This window comes from Setaria italica, chromosome V, assembly GCF_000263155.2.
Source record: "Setaria italica strain Yugu1 chromosome V, Setaria_italica_v2.0, whole genome shotgun sequence".
Lineage (NCBI taxonomy): Eukaryota > Viridiplantae > Streptophyta > Magnoliopsida > Poales > Poaceae > Setaria > Setaria italica.
Window position 1 is genome coordinate 3,474,529 of NC_028454.1, and position 21,157 is coordinate 3,495,685.

Consider the following 21,157-nt stretch of genomic DNA (forward strand, 5'->3'; position numbering starts at 1 on the left):
GTCACAAAGGATTACAATCGCAGCACTGAACGCAACTGAGAGGAACAAAACAAAACAAAACAACCTCATAAGGGAGCCGAGCAATTCATGCTCCAAAGGTGTAACCTCAAGTCGAATGTCGGGTAGAACCACACATCGAACAAGCTTGCCATCTATGCACCAAGGAAGAACCCAAATGCGCACCAGATATGAAGACACCTCCTTCACGGTTAGACACCAAGCAACTAGGTAGCCCAAACTAAGGCAAGAGAGGTTGGCAACGTGCCAGGATTAACCTTGACCTGAATCACTCTTCACCGTGCCTTGGGAGACCGAGTAGTGCTAAGCACCTGCAGTTGCTCATGGACGCTCGCAATAAGCCAAAGCTTCTCAAGGTGCCACTCAGTTCAGCGCACATCGACGCGCTCCACGGGGAAGGATGCCCTGAAGGGGAGTGCCGCATAGAAATAGAGACAAGCAACAACCAAGTGAAGAGGATGAAAGCGAAGCCGAAGCAAGCAAGGCCAGATGGAGGTTGTCGAAACCATGCGAAGGTGAAGCACCTCCCTGCGCACCAGGCGCAGCACTCTCGTTGCACGGTAACCAAATCCAGCATCATGCGGAGGTGGAGCACCTCCCCGCACACCAAGTGCGGCTCTCTCACTGCACGACCACTGGCACCCCAAGGCCGAGGCACCCACAGGCCAGCTCTCCTTCGATGACCATACTGGCCACGCCCAAAGGTTCGTGGAGTTGTTGCCACCGTACCTCCTCAACGCGTTAATGGGTTTGGCGTGCCTTTCTGGGATGTGCTGTGAGTGAAGTTGTTTGCTAGCGGAATTGTGATGGGATCTTTGGTTCCAGTGACTTTAGTCCCTGTCACATCGAATGTTTAGAGTATAAATATAAGTTAATTATAAACCAATTGCATAAATGAAGGCTAATTCGCGAGACGAATCTATTAAACCTAATTAGTCTATGATTTGATCATGTGATGCTACAGTAAATATATACTAATCATGGATTAATTAGGCTTAATAGATTCATCTCGTAAATTAGCCTTCATTTATGCAATTGGTTTTGTAATTAACCTATATTTAATACTTCTACTTAGTATCTAAATATTCGATGTGATAGGGACTAAACTTTAGTCCTGGAAACAAACATCCCATTAGTCATAGTTACCTCTTAGTTGTTAGGGATTTAGTTGTTGTTTCTTCTGTTGTCAACCCTGATAGTTATTTACTAGGTGTGCCTTCTTCTTTATTAATATAATCAGCAACTCTTGGTTCGTTCCGAAAAATAACTCAATGTTGTCAACTTTTTTGGACAGTTATTACTAGCTGTGCCTTCTGGTTTATTAATATAATCAGCAGCTCTCCGGTTAGATTCATTTTAAAAAATACTAAAAAATAACTAAGGTCAAAATCGTTCATATGTCATTGTCTACGAATTTGTTAATGATATCTACTGGCTGGTAGCGGAGAGGTAAGAATGCTATTTGAGCAATGAGCCAATGACCACGCAAGAGGTTCCGTTTAACATTGCGGTAGCTTTCCAAAAAAAAACATCTTATTAATTCCTACTTTTGGGACGCAGTGTTAACTGGAGTATTTGCCATTAGTACAGGAAGCGCTGACTAATGTGCTAATTGCTTAATTCAGCCAATAAGCTTCAGCTCACGAAAATGTACCGTTGACTCCGTGGCCCAATGGATAAGGCGCTGGTCTACGGAACCAGAGATTCTGGGTTCGATCCCCAGCGGAGTCGGTTTTTTTAAATTTCCATCAGAATCTAAATACGTCCATAATCATAGGAAGTTACAAGAGAATCTTTTTTTAAATTTCCATCAGAATCTAAATACGTCCATAATCATAGGAAGTTACAAGAGAATCTTTTTTTAGCCCTAAGCGTTGATTTAAGAAACCATCACGAGAAAAATTTATTCTTAGCTCTATATTGTTTTGCAGCTTCATAGAGATGGATCAGTTTTTTTTAACGAATCAGGCACCGGGTCGGATGGCGACATCGACACAAGCCAACTCATCAAATCTTCGATAGGTCGGATTGAGCCATCGACACAAGCCGCACTTCACTCAACTCAGCCTCGGCACGCCACTACATCACCACCACCGCGGCACGTGCACAAAGATCACCAACACCGGCATCTCTCTTTTTTTTCTTTTTCCTTTTTTGATTAAAATAAAAGAACACCATGGAAGCGGCGCAATAGGTAGGTATGTGTGGTGAGCTTCCAAAGCGACGCCTCTAAGAGGGGTATGATGCTATAGGCGCCACCGTCGCCTGACCATATAGTCTGGATGTACATTCAGGAAGCACACATGCAAGAGGGAAAAGGGCAATTCGATTGACGCTTTCAAGGAAGTAAACAGCACCCGAAGACGTTGTCATCATTCTCTAAGATGGGAAAAGCTTTCGCCGAGGCCTCAATCCTATGCAATCCCGTGCACACCCCCAACTGCGACCACTCATGCCGTGCCGCAGAAGCCGTTGATCCGTCATCGAACACCGGTGGGCGGTGGCGACCGCGGGCATCCCCGCGGCCACCAGCAACCACGCAATGCGGGCGTCCCCACATCGGGCGTCCAAGGGGGCCACCAGCCACTGTAGCAGCACCATTGCCAGCCACAGGAGCACCGCTAGAGCTTGCAGAAATGCCCTGCGGTGAGTCACCGCAAGGTTGCCACGCCAGGGATGCTTCACAGGCCGCAGGTCGCCGTTGCCACACAGCTGCAGCAGCGCATGGATGCCGCGCTGGGGCAGTGCCGCCCAAGGCCACGCCCCAACAGCACCGGCAGCCCTAGGCCGCACGCTACCTTCACCACGTGGCGTCGTTGTTGTCGACCCAAGGCCGCATGCCGACGTCGTTGAAGGGCCCAAGAGGAGGCCCGATGACCGCTGGCGCCGTCAGCCTCAGCAGTTGCTGGATCCAGGCCGGGCTGCCCCGTTGGCACGCGGGAACGCCGTGCGCCGTTTCCCGCGATGAGGACACGCAGCCATCGTAGATTTGCATCCTAGTGTGGCGGATCCAACCGCCTGGTCCACAAACCTGGTCGGAGCATCACCGGCATGCCACCACCATGGAAGGGGGAAGGAGGAAGGAGGAGGAAGGGGTGAGAGAAGGGAGGGGAAACGCAAAGGGAAGAAACATGCTCCACCGTCCTTGCATCCGGTCGGGCTTCCGGCGGCCTGCTCGAGCGGCGGCAGAGCCGAGCTGGGGGCGCTGGCGGCGGGGGCTGGGTTTCCGCCCGTGCCGCCTCCGATAGAGACGACGCGGGCTGTTGAGTCAGTTCTATTACCACTTCCTTTTCAAAAACAAGTTCTATTACCACTTAAAATCATGAAAGAATTGCTTGTCCAACTAGATTCCTAAATCCTAAGAGCATTTCATGAGACAACTGAAATTCAAATCCTAGATGTACGCATTTTTATTTGTTACGAAGAAGATAATGGAACAAAATACTTATATGTTAAACAATCAAATGTGGGTACAGGGTAAACAATCAAAGAAATTTCAATTCCTTCAACAGGATAGTAAACAGTTATATATATCATATATGTGCTTCGTGATTATGTGAATGTCTGAATCTTACTTTGGTAACAGCACTCTTGAAATAGTAAAGGAGATACTTAGGCGGCGTGTTTGGATCCTTGGGCTAAAGTTTAGCACTTGTCACATCGAATATTCGGATGCTAATTAGAAGAACTAAATATGAGCTAATTATAAAACTAATTGCAGAAGCCCTAGGCTAATTCGCGAGATGAATCAATTAAGCCTAATTAATCCATCATTAGCAAATGGTTAATGTAGCATCATATTGTCAAATCATGGATTAATTAGACTTAATAGATTCATCTCGCGAATTAGCCTCCATATGTGCAATTAGTTTTGTAATTAGCCTATATTTAATACTCCTAATTAGTATTCAAACATCCAATGTGACAGGGCTAAAGTTTAGCTTCTAGGAAACAAACACCCCCTTACTGGCAGGATTAGTGTCTAAGGTTGTTGGATAACCACAAACTCTAACAAAGTGTTCCAGTGTATGTTTGTCAAAATACGGCTGACAAAAAGAAATTATAATGCCCTGCTCAGCAACTTGTACAAATCTTTTTCCAGTAGTCAGCAAGCATATCAAACTTCTATTGTCAGAGGTCCAAAATAATTCTATTTCCAGAAGATGTCTGCAAATCAACACAGAGCTCAGGAAACAATTATAAAGAGCCAAACAACTGGCCCTTTGACAGTCTTTTCACCTCGCTTAAGAATACTGGCATCCAGCGGTGAGTAGAAACATATGGTTGAATAGGACACAACTATGAAATCAACTGATGCCTGCTGGCAGGCAGGCTGGCTGTAAGAAGATGAACAACAGAGCAACCGTTCGCTGCATGTTTACTGTAAATTGTGAATAACGTCATAATGTACACTATCATCTTTGCTATGATCACAAGTTCATCTTTTACAACAAAGCAGCAAAGTTTGGAGCCAGCTTCAGACAACGGACACAAGAGGGTGCTGTATGGAACTCAAGCAGAAATAATGGGGTTTCTGACGCACTCCTTGGATTGGACTTGTCCTGCAGTGAGCTCCAGTTGATCTTCTTCACAAAGGCCACCGTCGTGAGGCGTCTGGAAGATGGGGATGCTACCGAGCGGAAAGACGAGGACCAATCATTGGCGTGCTGGCTTCCGAGCATTTGGCGAGTGGAGGAAGATGAGCTTGACTGCCCGTCATCAGATGGTCGCATCATAGTACTGCTTCTATGGACTGGCACAGACTGAACCATTCTGCGTCTGCTCAAAGGAATGAGGAGGTTCATCTCTGCTGCCGTAATTGAACCTCATTTGCTGCATGCTGTTGGCGTGAGTGATGCACACCATCACCGAGTTTCTGTTTAGGATCACCAGGATCATCGCCACCTAAACTGGCCATCTTATCTTGTAACAGCAATTAGCTGATGAGGGGCTCTGCTTCTGATGAAGGGCGGCAGCTGCTCATACGGAGCCTCAATCTACAAGTAACCTGCAATCCACGGTGAATGATTATTACCGAGGGCAAAAGTGCATTAGAGTAGAGAGAAGCAATAATTTACTTGTGAATATAACAGTGCTGACAATCTGAATTTATCGAGTTTCCTGGAAAGACTCATAGCGGTGCATTTGTGATGTTACAAATAAAACGATCATCACTTTGTGACTCTCTGTTTTGTGATGTTGTTACGCAGGAGTAACAAAATTATTCAATTAATTACTAGTTGAAAAATGGTAACAATCCAGCATTGATGAAAAAATTGCAAATTTGAACAAGAAAGATGAGGAGAAGGCCAATTTTGCAGAGAAGGAAACAGTTTATTGAATTTGATCCATGAACATACGCAGCAGTATAATAATCAAATTTAGCACATGGACTCCCCTTCAGTTTGGTTACTGGAAAGTGAGAAATCAATCCAGTATCAGAGACAGAACAGTAAATGGATCAAAGCAGTAACATAAGATAAGATCACAGCTAAAAAGAATATAAACTGTGATCCATTGCTTTGATTGATATGTCACATGTAGCGATTACATGAAGTCGATAACTACGAACCTACAGATACCACAAAAGTTTGAGGCTTCCAACTAGAATCTGACTCTAAGTCTAAAAATTAAAGAATCAGAACTTTGAATCTCTGCAAGTCTTGAGCTGAGTGACAAGTCCAATCTGCAAGTCTTGAGCTGAGTGACAAGTCCAATCTGCAACTTTGAATCTCTGCAAGTCTTGAACTTTGAATCTCTGCAAGTCGTGGCACCTGTCCAGACATAAGCATGCCATTGCCTGACTAGAGCCTAGAGGACGGCGAGGTAGAAGAACTCCAGGGTCGGATCAACTAGCAGCTCCTCTGCCACCACAGCAGCTTCCGCTTCGACTCCCAGCGCACCGGACGCGGCGGCCTCTTCGCCCACGATCAAGCCACAACGGGGGCGGAAGCAGGACGCGGAGCCTCCCCGATGGCGCAGGGCGAGACCGCGCTCCACGACCGCGGACGACCACCCCCGCTCCTCATCGGACTCCTCCCGCCGGTAAAGGCCCCCGTTGCGGCCCCTCTTCTTCGACCCGTCGCGGCCCCTCTTCTTCGCCTCATCGCCGTCCCTCTTCTTGGATGCGTCGCTGTCCATCTTCTTCGATGCGTCGCGGTCGCGCCGGCGCGCGAGCTCCTCCTCAACGGGGTCGTCCGCCACCACGGTGGTTATGGCGCCGTCGATGGTGAAGGTGAAGGCGAAGGCACCCGCGCGCAGGAGCTGGGTCCCGTCAGCGGCCATCATCGGCGGCGGCGGCAGGATTGAGATCTGATGGGATCGCGATTGCGGTGGACGCGGCGGCGGCGGGATTGAGATCAGAAGGGAATGGGATCGCGAGTGCTCATGACTCGTGAGAGATCAGGGATGGGAGTCGCGGCGGAGGGAAGGGGAAATTTTGGAAAGATGGCGCGCGGCGGAGGGGAAATTTGCAGGCGGATCGGACGGTGCATTTGAGGACAGGTCGGATGCGTGGGCGACTCGGGATTGGTTGGCGTAGGCGCCACGCGGATCCGGACGCTTGCGTGCGGTGGACGCGGTGGAGCGGGGTGACAGCTCAGCAGAAGCAAGGCAGGCGACCCGCTCGACTCGGATGCGCATGCGCTGCGGTTACGTTAAGCCGGTGAGGAGGTGTATTCCGGTATATCCGTGTTTCGGGACAGTCTAGGCAAGCGTATTAATTAATGGTTCCGATTTCCACATTTTATTTATTTACTAGCAGAAATACCCCGTACGTCGCTACGGGTCCCTACTTACTCTCACATTATTATTCGCTTGTTTCTATTATGTTGGTGCATTGTCCCTAGTAGTCCTCTCTTTGCAAGTATAGTAGTAGAAGACATTTGTAGGTGGTTTAATACCATTTGTTTATTACGTGGGACCCACGCATGGAAATAAAAAATTCACCATTTAACCTCCGCTATCCATTCATTCGATTTCCCACATACTCATAGTCATCTAGCCGGTCGCTTCCTCTTCGTCCATCGGTGCCACCCGCATTTTGCCCCATCCTCGCCGTCACCCAGGCGCTGCACATCTTGCCATCCTCGCCGCCGCCCAGGCAAGCGCTCGTCCTCCCCGTGCCTAGCCTCATTCCCGCTTCTAGCGCTAGGCCATAACGCCTCTAGCCACCATGAGCAGGAGTGCGTTCTCCTCTTCTTCTCGTTTCCATCCACCTCCCTTCAATAATCCACTCCAAATCGTTCCAATCTAGTGCAAAATCGACCCCCCAATTGCTAGATGTGGAGGCCTTAGTTTCGGATCTGGAGGGGATGGATGTCATTGAGGGGGGTGTGAGGTCCCGGCCTCCGCCTCTGTTTGCGTTGCCTGTCGACTGCCGCTGCCCTCCCTTCCCCCGGTGACAACCTCCATTGCAGGTTGACATGACAGTGATTGGATCGACCGAATTCGTCCCAACCAGACGGTGGCCGATGTGCTGGGGTCACCGACAAAGACGACGATGCGGGAAGAAGTGGTGCTTCCCGTCGGCAGTGGAGTGGACGCCTCACGGAAGGGTAGCTACGGAGGGTCGACGACGGCGGATCCGTTGGGCAACGGTGCGGTGACGACGGAGGTGGGGTGGGGCAAGGTGCATGAAAACGAGAGCTTTCCTCTTCACCATGCCGTCACCCCGACTGCGCTGCTCGAGGGCTGGCGCTCAGGGGCCCACGCCCGGCATGGGCGCGGCGGTCGGAGCGGCATGGGCCCACGCGGCAGCGCACAGGGCTCGCGACGATCGACGCCGCGCACAGGAGCCCTGGGCTGGCGTGGCCAGACGCAGCGCACGGGCCCCGCGGTGGCCGACGTGGTTGGCGGAGCGTACGGGAGCGTGGGGGCTGACGTGGCTGGGCACAGCCTCTATTCTCGATGGCCGAGCCTAAAATAATTTACTCCTAGGACCGTAGGTTGATTAAAAAAAGTTTGAGGAATTTTTTTGCAAAATAACCACGACGGTTGGAAGAAACAACCGCACTTAATATTAGGTATAGATTATCAAATCACCTTTTATTTATTTTGAGAAAATATAGGATGGATTATCAAAATGCAGAACAATTTCTAAGAAATTAACAAAAAACTCCGAATTCTGATAGGTTTTTATTTGAGGTGCGTGAGGCCTTGCCTATTGTTAACAATTTTTAGCTTTTTTAGGTTCATAGATATTTCTATGCATCTAAATATAGTGCTAGATGCACAGAAACATTTATGAATCTAGAAAAGTTAAAACGACCTACAATTTGGAATAAAGGGAGTAAAACTTAATTAATATATACTCCATTCGTTTCAAATTATAGGTTGTTTTGACTTTTCTAGGTTCATAGATTAATTATGCACCTACACATACACTATATTCAGATGTATAATAATATTTATGAAAAAAAAAGTTAAAACAACCTACAATCGGGAACGGAGGGAGTAGTCATTAAGATATATAGTTGACTCCAAGACCAAATGGATAAGGCGCTGGCCTGCGGTACCATAAATTCTGGGTTCAATCCCCAGTGAAGTAGCAGAATCTGAATATGTCAATAATTATAGGAAGTTACAGGACAACCTTTTTTCCCTGAACGATGATTTAAGAAACCTCATCCACCAGGAAAAATATATATTCTTTACACTATATTGTTTTGCAGCTTCATGGAAATGGATCCTTTAAAGTACTCAGTTCTATTACCACTCAAATCATGAAAGAATTACCTATCCAACTAAATTTCTCTAAGAGCAGCTCACGAGACAACTGAAATTCAAGGGGAGTAATAAACACTCCCAAATGGGGTAGAACTCCAGAAAGGATGAAAAATCCTAGAAGTACACATTTTTATTTGTTATGAACAAAGTGTTGACGGCTGTTAGCACGCCATTTTGAACCTCAAGCGCACACATCAGTTGTAGCTTTTCCCTTGGAGTATTCCCCAAGATTTATCAATCCGTGGAAACAAGGTCACAGGATCTAGACTAACTAAGCATCGAAAAACATAATTCTGGTTGCAAGATGGTTGTGAATATGGATGAATGGACATGAGTAAATAGAAAGTATGAGCATATATGAACAAGAGGTAACTCATCTAGAGTAAAGCCTAGACTATGCATATGTTGTAGTTCTAGCTAGATGGCAACCAACACATGGTTCTCATTCAAAACATCTTTAAACCACCACCTCCGGTATGACTCCTAAAAACCCCCACCTTACACTGCATGAGACCCCGTCACGATCCTACCTATCAGTGCAGGAAGTCTAAGGGCATGAACATAAAGCACACGTCTAGCTGTTATGATAGATCAAACGTGCAAATCTAGTTACCATGACTACAAGAACACCCTATGCAATCTACAACGTTTATAGATTGGAATAAGCAAACTCATAAAGTAGAACTCATGAAAGAAGGCATATTGATTGCTATTGAATCGGAACTCATCTATTACTTTACCATGAATGATTGTTCATCACACGATCTCCACCAAGGCTATACCCGCGACTTGTGAATCCTAGCTCCAAAACTTCGGCACGGATCTTCCTCGCTAGGTGATCACATGTGTGAGGCGGTGGAGATTTACATGCATATGAGCATTAATTAGGAAGCTTTGGCGCCTGATGCGGAAGTTATGTCTGCCACTCTGGCAGTGACAAAGTGTGATATGTGAAGAGTGAAGACCATGGCCACTGGGTCGATGTGTGCGGCGGTGGGTCTAAAGGATCAATGTCGATGGTGGCCCAGCGAAGACATTATTCATGGCTGAAAGCAGCATGAGCTATTCTAACTAGTGTTAGTTGATGCTTAGTGTTGTGATCAATGGTTGTTTGTGTACTCTCTCCATTCTAAATTATGTTCACTTTAGTTCTACTAATATCAAACTTCTATAACTTTGACAAAGTTTAATAGCAAAAAGCATCAACATCTAATATCAAATTAATTTAATTAAACTTACCATGCAATGTATATATCTTGACATTGCGCCAATTTGGTATTGTAGATGTTAATGCATTTTTTCTATCAAAGTTAGATAAAATTGATATAGAACAAAGCCAAAACGAACTATAATTTAGAGCAGAGGGAGTAGATGATTGATCAATGTTGGGACCACTCCTATAAATCTACATGTCGGATGGTGCAGCATGTACTCACCTCCTCAACGCTGGATACACGATGTGTAAAAACATAACAGTGGTTTGGGAACATTGCCATATTCTGGGACCATTTCTTATACAGCATAATGCGTACACCTCATATACACGAGAGATAATATGGTGTATGTACCCTTCTCTTCTTTGTGCCCTCGCTTATCAATATTATGACGTTCACATCACCAAGTGCTAGGCTCACGGCATGTAGCAAACTGTCCTACATAGAAATTTCTAAGACTCCATATAGTTAACAACAAAATTTCTAAGACTCCATATAGTTAACAACATGATTAATCTGGTGTTTACTTTTCAACATCGCCAATTTGCTGTATATTGCGTTGTGTGCAATCTTCAAACCCCAGAGGAGGCATGTTACCATAGTTTAGTGTGTATATATACGATGAACTTGTTGTATAGTTTTGAATGTAGAGCCTTTCTAAGTTATCTGAAATCCATTAATCCGGTAACCATCTATTCAATACACCAAACTATACTACATATGGAGCAAAAAGGAGACTTGTCCCAATTTAGAAATCGTTAAGTCGTCCTTGCTCCGCACAAATTCTTTTCCTTTGGCCTTTACCGAGCTACCTAGTTCTAGAATTTCACAATGTGCATCCTATCATGTTTAGGCATCCAACTCTTAGGCCCCCTTAATAGTATGACTCTAAGTGTCATTCACCTCATTTGTGACACTTAGAACTAGAAGGTCCTTAATTTCTTCATGTTCGAGTCCTCTGATCGCTCATTCAGTTCAAACTGGGTGTCCATGTGGAAACAAGGAGAACCTATTTAATTACTTTTGAACTTTGATGCATACAATCTATATCCACATGATGTACATATATGTGGTGTATGAGTATTTAAAGCGAGATAGTGAAGATATGCAGCAATACACCATGACTGATGGTGCAAGATAGAGGTTAGATATTGGAAAAACGGAATATAAGGAATATAAGACAAATATATGGAAAAAGGTGCGGATGTTAAATGTTGCCAAAGAATGATTTGGATTAGGGATAAGGGATAAGATATAAAAAATTAATCACATATACACATATGAAATATATATTACCCAACTTTTGTTCCCAAACGTAATGGAACTATGAGTTGTATCATCATTTCATTGTGCTGCTAAGGTTTTATACGTGGAATAATTCACCTTCGATATCTTTCATATAACCATTCTTGCACTAAACAAGCCACCCATATGTAAGTATGAAATGATTAGTAGCGATCATATATAGTACAAGGCGCATGACTGCAAGTGGACCACATATATGCTGTGATTAGAGTTCCACAATGCATTTGGTTTACTTTTCTGTGATTAGAGTTCCACAAAGCATTTTTGGTTTACTTTTCAAATGGACCAACGTCATGCATATTATAGCAGTGACTACACTGTTACATTAATTAACAAAATAGTGATCTGTAAAACTTTTAAAAATGAATGGATCCAAGACAAATACATAACCAGTAAACTATTTTCAGACAACGGAGAATACACATGGTCATGCCGTGCACCTGCCGACTGCCAGCGTGCTGCTGGCTGTTAATTAGGGTCATACTATTTATTACACAATATGCTGGCAATCATATGAATCTAACTTTTGAACATTGTTAATACAAATAATTTTGAATTTTACAATATTTTCTTGAAAACTATAATGCAGAATATTTGCCTAAAATTGCTTCACCTAGATGCATGACAGCCACTGTTTTACAATGCTATTCAACCATAAACAGCAGACCTAAAGAGCATAAAACATAAGAAAGTTCATTAACTATTTTATCAACTTTCGTTTATTATTTGTTCTAGAACGGGCTTGGACCAATTGGTGCCTTTATTTGTTTTTGTTAGTTGTTTCCTAGGTAGTAAGACATGCAAAAGGCAAATCAGATATCGTACTACATGCCTCCATCTTCTACCTTCTCTTTTTGGAGCAAATGGCGCAATTATTGAGAAAAATGTTCTAAAAATTCGTTGCTGAAGGAATGTGAAAAAATTTTGATAAAAATTTTGTGTAAAAGTTGAAACAAAACTTACCTGTATTTCTTCCTGCAAATTCAGAAAAAGTTTTGACTTGCTTCATCTACAATATCAATAATCACATCTTACACTTTTATTGTATATTAGTTTTCTTGGTGGTGTGTAGTACCATCGGCACACACTTGGACCAAGAGCAAAAAAAAAATACAATGCCCCTTTTCTCACTTCTGCCTTAGTCTCTCCGTAGCTAGCACATGCAAAATACTAATACGACAGGGGCCACGTGCTTCCATCTTCTCTCTTCTTTCCTTTTTGCAAGAAATGGAGCAAGTATTGAGAAAACTGTTTAGATATTATTTTCCATCAAAATTGGAAAGATTTCAATTTGGACAATAGCCTTGATTTTGTTGGCATTTTTTAGAAGACGTTTTAACTTCTTTCGATTATTGTTTAGTCATGGCTTTGGACCACTTGACACTTAGTTTTAATGAATTGAATTGGTGATGTGTAGTGCCAATAAGCATGCACTCCGACAACAAGCAACAAAATAAAACACCCTTCCTCAAGCCATTCGCTTAGTGATTCTGAACTAGGATGGGCGAAAGACAAATAATTAGACAATTCCACTCACTTTCATCTGCTCCCTTCTTCCATCTTTTCAGAAATAGCGCAAAATCGAGGAAAAAACTTTTGATTTTTTTCCAAAAAAATAAAGTTTTGATTAAAAATATATAGAGAGAGAAAACATTGTGACAAAACTTGCAAGGATATTTTTGGCAAAATTTTATTAAAAAAGTTTGATTTCTTTCGTTTGTTGTTTATCTCAAATGGAGCTAGAAATGAGTGGATAGCAGCCACACACTACTAGAAACCAAAATTTCCCTAGGTGCCAAGCAAATTTTTTTAGGTACCATAAAGACTCAAAAGGAAATGCAAAATTTCTTGTCGGTTTGGTCAACTCGTAGGAAAATTGCAATTTCCTTGTGTGTTTATGCGGAACTTATAGGGAAATTGAATAACAAGATAATTGACTATGATTTCAAGTGGAACTCACAACGTAGCATTAAAAAATTACCTTAATATCCTAAAGTATTTCATAGGCCTCAAGATTACACGATTTATATTGAGTAATAATTTGAATTTTTATATATATGTGGTATTATTTAGACTTTAAATATGTTTCTACCTATTTATCAAAATTACATGAACTACATGTGTTGTAAAAATGATCTTTAAATTACAAACAAACATAAATGCAAGTAGATTCACACATTTCAATACCACATACAAATTCTGAATGAAAAAAATCGAATATTTGTATACTTTATGCTCTAGTTTCCTTAGTCACATAGTTTATTAAATTTAATAATACCCAAATTTTCTCTAAAATTCTGAAATTTGGTCAGGTACAAAAAGTTATCCTTATATCAACCCCAAAAAGTTTCACCAACAAATCCAAATTGAGATAATGATTTGCTTCATTTGGTGTTCATTTCACAGCACATGTTTATAATTAACTATCTTCTCTCTACCAAAATTAAAGGTGATCAATAGCTAACTTTTTTTAAAAAGCCTTTAATATAACCTAGAGTTTAATTAACTTAATTATATTTTTTATGTAACAATATATTTTTTGAGAATTTAAATGTGTTTATACCTATTTAATAGAATTATTTTATATTTGAACTACGCATGTCATAAAATTGATGTTTAAATTATAAGACATAAAAATTTGATCGGGGATCAAAATATGTCCTTAAACATCCCCGAAAAAATTTCACCAAGAAATTCGAATTGAGGTAATTGTTTGCTTCATCCCTATCGGTTCGTGGCACACATGAAAATTCTTGTTTTGTTTCCTGTAGTGTGTACATGTGTGTTGAACATTTTATAGTCTGTGTGTTTGGCAAATAAAGCGTACACATACAAAGAACGTGACACCTACTTTAATTCGATTAACGTACAAGACAAAAGTTATGGTTAGCATTTTTGCACATATAGGTAGGCAAAAGGTTAAGAAAAAGCATGAGAGAACGACGATTGAACAAGGAATACAAGTGAAGCATGAAAGCAACAGAAAATAAGGTTCCAATAAACTCGTTAAAAAGATTTGGAACCTAGCTAATCCTAAAGTAGCAACACAGTGGTGCTGACTCTTGGACACTCATTTGCCGGCAGGAATAGTGGGGGCTAAACTGCAAATGACCTAAAACCCTTTTCCAGCCAGCCCACATGCTTGTTATCATTTATCAACGGCTAGAAGCCAAAATAGGAAGGTAACGATGACATTCAATGCGGGTGATAATAAGGTGAGAACAGCACCTGCATCCCTATTTCGTTTTCAATTCTCCAGCCGCCATCACGAGGGGCGAGTCGCGTCAGAGAGAATCATCCGACGCGCGCGTGGCCGGCCGGGTGAGCAGCCGCCGATCCAGGGGGCCGTCGCGCTGGTCGACGTCATTAGGGAAAAGCTTCTCTCGACGGCGGCGTCGCTATCCACCGAGCGCGCAGGTATATCTTGCTGGCTTTGTTCCCCAGCCGCCTCTATAGTCGTCGTCTTCCTCCAATCGGCTAGGGCTGGTAGTAGAGAGATCGAGCGAGCTAGAGAGAGAGTATGTGCTGTGCCCCTGCGTCGAGGTGTAGGTTCGTCTTTGCGGCGAGAGGCAGAGATATAGAAAAGAGAGAGACAAAGAGAAAGGGGGAGAATCTAGGTTTTCGATTCGCATCGCGGTTACCTACGACGAGACGACGTCCTGGGCGGTCGTCGTATACTCTCTGCAAGAAACGGAAGAAGTCTCTCTCGCCGGTGTGTGTGTGTGTCACACGTGTATCAGTGCGTGAGTGTGCGTTAGTTGTGTGTTGTACTGTCCTTGCATGGTTCCATAGCTTTCGCCATCCAGTTCATGGTGAATCATGATTTCTTGCCCCCATGGCGGCAGGGAATTCTTCGATGGCCGGCACGGACAGCACGGGGCTGGGGCCGTGGCGCGAGCTCTTCCGGGGCCGCGACATCTACGACGTGATCGGCAAAGCCGTCCTCGTCGCCGCGACCGACTCGCCGCAGGAGTTCCGGCGCCGGCGCGACGGCATCGTGGAGCAGATCTACACGGCGCCGGCGGCCATCGTCCCGACCCTGCAGGGGAGGTCCGCGGGCGAGGTCAGCGGCGGCACCGCGCTGCAGGTGTCAGATAAGGGAAGCAAAGTGGCGAGCTGCACGGTCGTAGCGCCTCCGGAGGAGCCTGAGGACAAGAATCACGAAGAGGGCATGGCTGATCAGAACGGTAATGGCCACGGTGACAATGCCAATGCCTCCAGCGAGCTTGAGATGGACTGGCTGCAGACGCTCGCTGATGAGGTGGACGAAGAAACCCAGGAGATCGACGAGGTTCTACGCATCAAGGAAATCCTCCTGAATCACCATGAGCAGGTAATTAACAAACCCAAAGAACCATCCAGTTAACCCTTGTTTCAATCATGTCTGGTTTCGTTGCATTTTTAAAAAGCATACGTGTTTTTCTGTAATGTTGCAGTCTGCCAGCATCTTGTTCGATTCACTGAGAAGGCTGCAGTTGATGCAGCTCACTGCGGATAAAATCAAGGTAGGTATAGCTAGGAAGATGAAGCTGCCTTGGAATTGTTTTATTGTTACAGTGTATTATTTGGTTCGTTGCTTTTTGTGGATTGATGATTTGTTTTGGCTCTTGCAGAGTACTGAGATTGGGGATGCTGTTGCTGCACTGAGCAAGCACAAGTTACATAAAATCAGGACGCTTGTGCGTGAAATCATCAAGTAAGATCATTACCTCAACCATTACTCCATAGCAACGAATATCATAGACATGTAGCTTAAAATGTCGTTGCTATTAATTAGCATGGTCTTTGAAAGAATGTGCCAGCATACTAGCTAATTAACAACTACTCCCTCGGTTTGTGTATTCAGCACATTTTGGTTGGCCATGGGATTGGAGTGTATGGAGCACATAGTGAGCCCTTGATAAATTCACTTAAGAAACTATGCTGTTTCTCATCTAGATCCTATATATTCCATGAGCCGGTATTGTGTATTGAACTTCCTGATGCCTTCCTTCTTGTGCTGCAGGGGCTGGAAAGCTGTGCTCGATGAATGGATTGCTGCTACAAAGGCTACAGAGGATGGTGATCCAAGTGAGTGTTATTCTTGCATGTCTTAGTACTTGATCATTTTCTTCATCAAGGCTCAGCTTAGCAGTGGCGGATCCAAGATCAAAGATTAGGGGGGCTCATCTTCCCCTTCTTCTTCCTCCCTCCTCTCTTTCCCTTCTTCTTCTTCCTCCTTTTCTTCTTCCTGCTCTTCACCTATGGCTAAAATTTGTAGGGGGGCTTTGGGGGGCTCCCCACGTTGGATCCGCCCCTGCAGCTTAGCTAAATGAAATAACTGAATCTGTAGATAAATCTCTGGATATATCAAATCCATTGGCCGCTGAAGATGAAGGGCTTGCTATTCCACCCATGGACGTTGGAGCATTATTTCTTGTCAGCCACGCTACTGCAATGCAAAATGTCTCTGAGGTACTAACATATACATCCAACTGTTGCGAAAACAGCTTTTCTTTTTTTCAAAAAATTGTTGCTTTTCCAAAGTGTTGCAAACACAGCTTTATTTTCTTAAAAAAAATTAGTGTTGCAAACACATTTCTTCTTTTCTCCATTAATGGACTTGCGCTTAAACAACAATCTAACCTTTTAAGATTTGATGTGCTTATTTCTTTGATCGTCATGGCACAAAGTTCCTCCAAGGCATGGATGACGATGGGATAGGTGAGTCTGCTTTCTACTGAGATAATACCTTTTACAAAGTATTTATTGGCTTTCACCCAAAATGGACCTTTATTTTGACACTGATAAATGATATTGCAGTGACCAACGTGGGCATGGACAAAGGTGGCAACTATGGGAGCAACAGCAAACATTATGGTGCGAAGCCATCAAACACTGTGCCACGGAGCAAAGATCCGATTATAGTACAAACCTTACCAGTGACACAAGGGTCACCACTTGACAAAAGGAATCCACAGAAGCTACCAGCAAGACAAGGGACACCATCGAAGAACACAAACCCACCACAGAAGCTGCTCGATGCTGCTGGAAATTCGTTAATGAGGCAACAAGGTCAGCAATCAGATTTACCAGCAAGACAAGAACCGGCGTTGCAGAAAACAAACATACAAAAAACACAGGACCAACAAGGATCACAAGTTCCTCAAGTCCCTCGCATACGTATCAAAATTAAGCACTCTAGCGATGGATATGCACCAAGGAGGATCTCTGAAATAAAAACTCTTGAGAAGAAACCCTGTGAGAATCTAGGCACAGTTACTGTTGCAAGAAATCCTCCAATTATTGTTGCTGCGATAGATCTGCCATCAGGCCAAGTCACAGTGAGTTTACTTCTTGCTATATTGATATATGTGTGTGTGTGTGTGTGTGTGTGTGTGTGTGTGTGTGTGTGTGTGTGTGTGTGTGTGTGTGTGTGTGTGTGTGTGTGTGTGTATGTATATACAGGCTGCTATAATGAGATGTTCAATTATATAGTTGAAGCTTTACTGACGGTTTACTCTATGCTTACTTGGCTCAAGAAAATGGGGGTGCCGACAGAATCATCTGTAGGATCCAAGGTGGGGACAGAGAAGAAGAAGGCCCAATTAACTTATATGAATCTAGATGAGACGAAGCGCAAGCTTCGTGGAGCTTACCAGGAAGCAGAAAATGGTGAGTCCCTTCTCACTTATAACCGTTCTTGTTATTGCCTGTGACATTGATATTAGCAAATATACTTTTTTTTCTTCTAGCAAAAAAGAAACGTGCAATCCAAGTTATGGAGCTGTGTGACATACCAAAGTCAAATGACATCGAAGGGACACAATCGACCACGTCAACGAACCCCATCAGCAGGACGATTCCTTTGACGACGTCAATGAATCACATTAGCCGGACCCCTTCAGTAAAGCAAAAAGGTCACATCAGCAGGAGTTGGGAACATGATGGATGCAAATGATCAGTGTTTACTATCAGTATTTGTTTTGCCAAATCTAGACTAACAAACAGGTTAACGATATGGCATTGCAAACTGCATATTCCTCGCTCAAGTGGCAAGGGATTACATAAATTCTGCCATAAACTTGTTATGCAATCATTTTGAGATGTATCAATTGGGGAGCTAGTAGCTGACCTGTAGTTCAATCTGTATTATTTGCTAGAACACTAGCTACAGAAGATCAAGCATAACATGTGGATGTACAACATCTTTTTGATGATATAAATGCAGAAAATATATCAATTAATCTGATACAGCTTCATCTTTGTGACATCTTTATATCCCATTAAATGATAGATATGTTGTTGCCATGTAATTGCAGTACATCAAATTTCCGTGAACAAAATAGAACGTGTAATAGTTAGCTAGGTTGTTTTTTGCTACTCAAAGGATCTACATGCATGTATTGTGATATATAACTGGGAATATCGGATCGGAGATGTCTAGCGACCAGCGATACGATCGTGGGCATCCATGTGGTGATGTGGATCTAGAGTCAGTTAGTAACATATATTCTATCATCTCATGTCCACAACTCCACATTCCACTCTCCAGTATCCTCCTTGTCCACAATAGTACGGATATCGATCCGTCGGATATATATATGTCCATGCAGTACATATCTATATCGATCTCACATCTATGGTGCGGCGACTCGACAATTAACTATGTTATTTCATACTCTATATATGCATATCACTCTAAGAACTACAGGAACTAACACATGCTGATGATCTCATCCTTATATGGCTACATTTGTCTGCGGCCTCTCAGAAAATAGCGTCCCCTTCCCCCAAAAAGATATGTGTATGAACTATGCCAACCAGAACTGTTATCCCAAGTAGCTAGTCAACTTGATTATATGAACAAGAGTAGTACAATGGCAAACAAAATTTCTACAATTAAAGAAGCTCCAAAAGGTTAGCACAGGTACATTTTCCTAATTTTAATTTATCAATGATTTTTGCCCAAAAGGGTCAGCTGATCATATATATGTTCATGCTAAATTTCAATATTGTTAAATTTTTGAAACCATAAAGTGACTAAGAAAATTTGGGGCCTTATTCTCCAGATGATAGTTCAATGTAGCAAATACAATCACGGACTGACCGTTAGTCGGTAATATAGATATATGTATCAACTAATGGTTGCTCTGCAGAACAAGAATCACCAACAGACCGCATGCCAGAAGCTTTACTGACAGTTCATTGGCACTTACTCTGTTGCCAATTTCGTATTGTTGTGTAGTGGTAGCATCAACGATAACTTTGTCTACTTAATTTGGCTTGCCGATTTGTGCCAACAAATTTTATTGTTCAACCTTTTTTCTTTTAAATTGGAGTGGCAACTTTATTAAATAGATCAGTTGCCCAATCAATCATAATTCGCACGCACCTGCACATGCACACGCGCCACTTTTAAGTTTTGGACCGTGCATGCATAAAATTTAAATTTGGGGTACCATTTGAATTTATCTAGTTAGACCTTTTTTACCAAGATAATTAGGCACTTTTCTTTTATATATAATGAACTATATTTTTTTTTGTCAACTAGGACTTCTAAAGATAAAGTGAGTTACGTTGAAACATATATTTAATTTTTAACATACTGATGAGTTTACAGTCTATGTTAAAAATAGCTACAAGTCCATGATACTATTCGATTTACATTATCAAATATCCCATTTGGAAGTTCAATTTAAACTGTCTTTGAATCATTTTCGAGAAAATGAGAAATGAAGATATGGAGACAGAAATCATAAGAAATGATATGGAAATGTATAGCATATTTTGCTCGAATTTACATGGAACTTCAGTCTTTAATCATCAAGGGGCATATATATGGCCCTATGCTAGTCACACAGTACACTTAGCGCATGCTTAATCATATCATTATACATTTATATGAAATATGGTTGTGTTGAATGAATTGTAAGTTGCACCTGTAGTTTGAGAGAAATTTTGTGGGACATATAATTAATAGTCATGCTTAATTGAATGCTCAAACCTAACGAATAAAATTATGATTCTACGGTCGGTTTTCCTGGTCGTTTATATTGGTTCCTATTGTTTTTATTTCAGTAGTTTTGAATAGTTTCATTTCCCTTGTCGTTTCTGAGGAAGAAAATGCGGTTAGTATTGGCAATTTTCGATCATGTCTGGTCGTTTTCACACCCTAATGTGGAGTACATGGGTGCAAAAGGTGAGTGGTGAAGGCCACAACCTATCGATATATTGTCAAGATTATAGTGGCTCACACAAACAGATATTATACAGGACAGGAACACATGCATGGTGACCAATCTTTCTGTGCTGTATTTCATTAATATTTTGCATTCGAGGGAGCTGCAAACTTTGAATTATCATGACTAGCAAGTGGATAGAAGATAAGTCGTCAGAGTAAAATTGTAGTCAAAATTTAAGTCTTTTCTCTTTGATTCAAACGAACATTGCAGTAGCATTGTATTGACCATATTCCTTTGATGTCTGTTATCCACATAGAGATGTTATTGGAGCAAGGAACTATAGCTCCAGAGACCAGAGGTACTTCTTGATCATTATACCAATAAAACTTCAAAGCTGGATCTTTCCTGAGGAGAATATAATGTAGCTTTTATGTTGCTCACGATATCCTATGCATTGCATGTTGCAGTACGAGAAGGCCGTTGCGTCTAACGATCCGTGCAGGAAGTACGGTATACACCGTGGGCGTGATTGGTTTGCAGTTGAGCCAAACCTGGCTCGTATCCGGGAGCCAAGCTCCCGCTAGCCAAGCTAAACAGATGCAACCAAGGTTTGATTGGTTACTTATATTCATCCTGCCAAGCCATGTACAAAAGTTGTTTGGTTGCCCGCATAAGAACGTGCCGCATGAGATAAACTTTAAAATTAAGTACTACAGTGATGTTTATTTT

General features: G+C 42.8%; 1 protein-coding gene and 1 non-coding gene across 2 annotated transcripts; both read left to right on the plus strand.

The window, feature by feature from the left end:
- The first annotated feature begins 1,676 nt into the window (after positions 1 to 1,676).
- TRNAR-ACG lies at positions 1,677 to 1,749 on the plus strand. The gene has a single exon. It is a non-coding gene; the product is annotated as a tRNA-Arg (tRNA).
- A 13,350-nt stretch (positions 1,750 to 15,099) lies between these two features.
- LOC101755036 (probable mediator of RNA polymerase II transcription subunit 26b) lies at positions 15,100 to 17,962 on the plus strand. The gene is made up of 8 exons (XM_004971481.1): positions 15,100 to 15,597; positions 15,701 to 15,769; positions 15,878 to 15,960; positions 16,270 to 16,334; positions 16,597 to 16,718; positions 16,937 to 16,967; positions 17,067 to 17,318; positions 17,712 to 17,962. Exons 1-8 carry the CDS (start codon positions 15,100 to 15,102, stop codon positions 17,960 to 17,962), a joined length of 1,371 nt encoding a protein of 456 aa, XP_004971538.1.
- Positions 17,963 to 21,157: the final 3,195 nt, after the last annotated feature.

Bases quoted from the DNA above. Each gene is read 5' to 3' on its own strand.
- LOC101755036 (XM_004971481.1), top strand. From the start codon at position 15,100: ATGGCGGCAGGGAATTCTTCGATGGCCGGCACGGACAGCACGGGGCTG. The intron at 15,598-15,700 runs GTAATTAACAAA...GTAATGTTGCAG, and splicing joins TCCTGAATCACCATGAGCAG to TCTGCCAGCATCTTGTTCGA. The intron at 16,335-16,596 runs GTGAGTGTTATT...CTGAATCTGTAG, and splicing joins TACAGAGGATGGTGATCCAA to ATAAATCTCTGGATATATCA.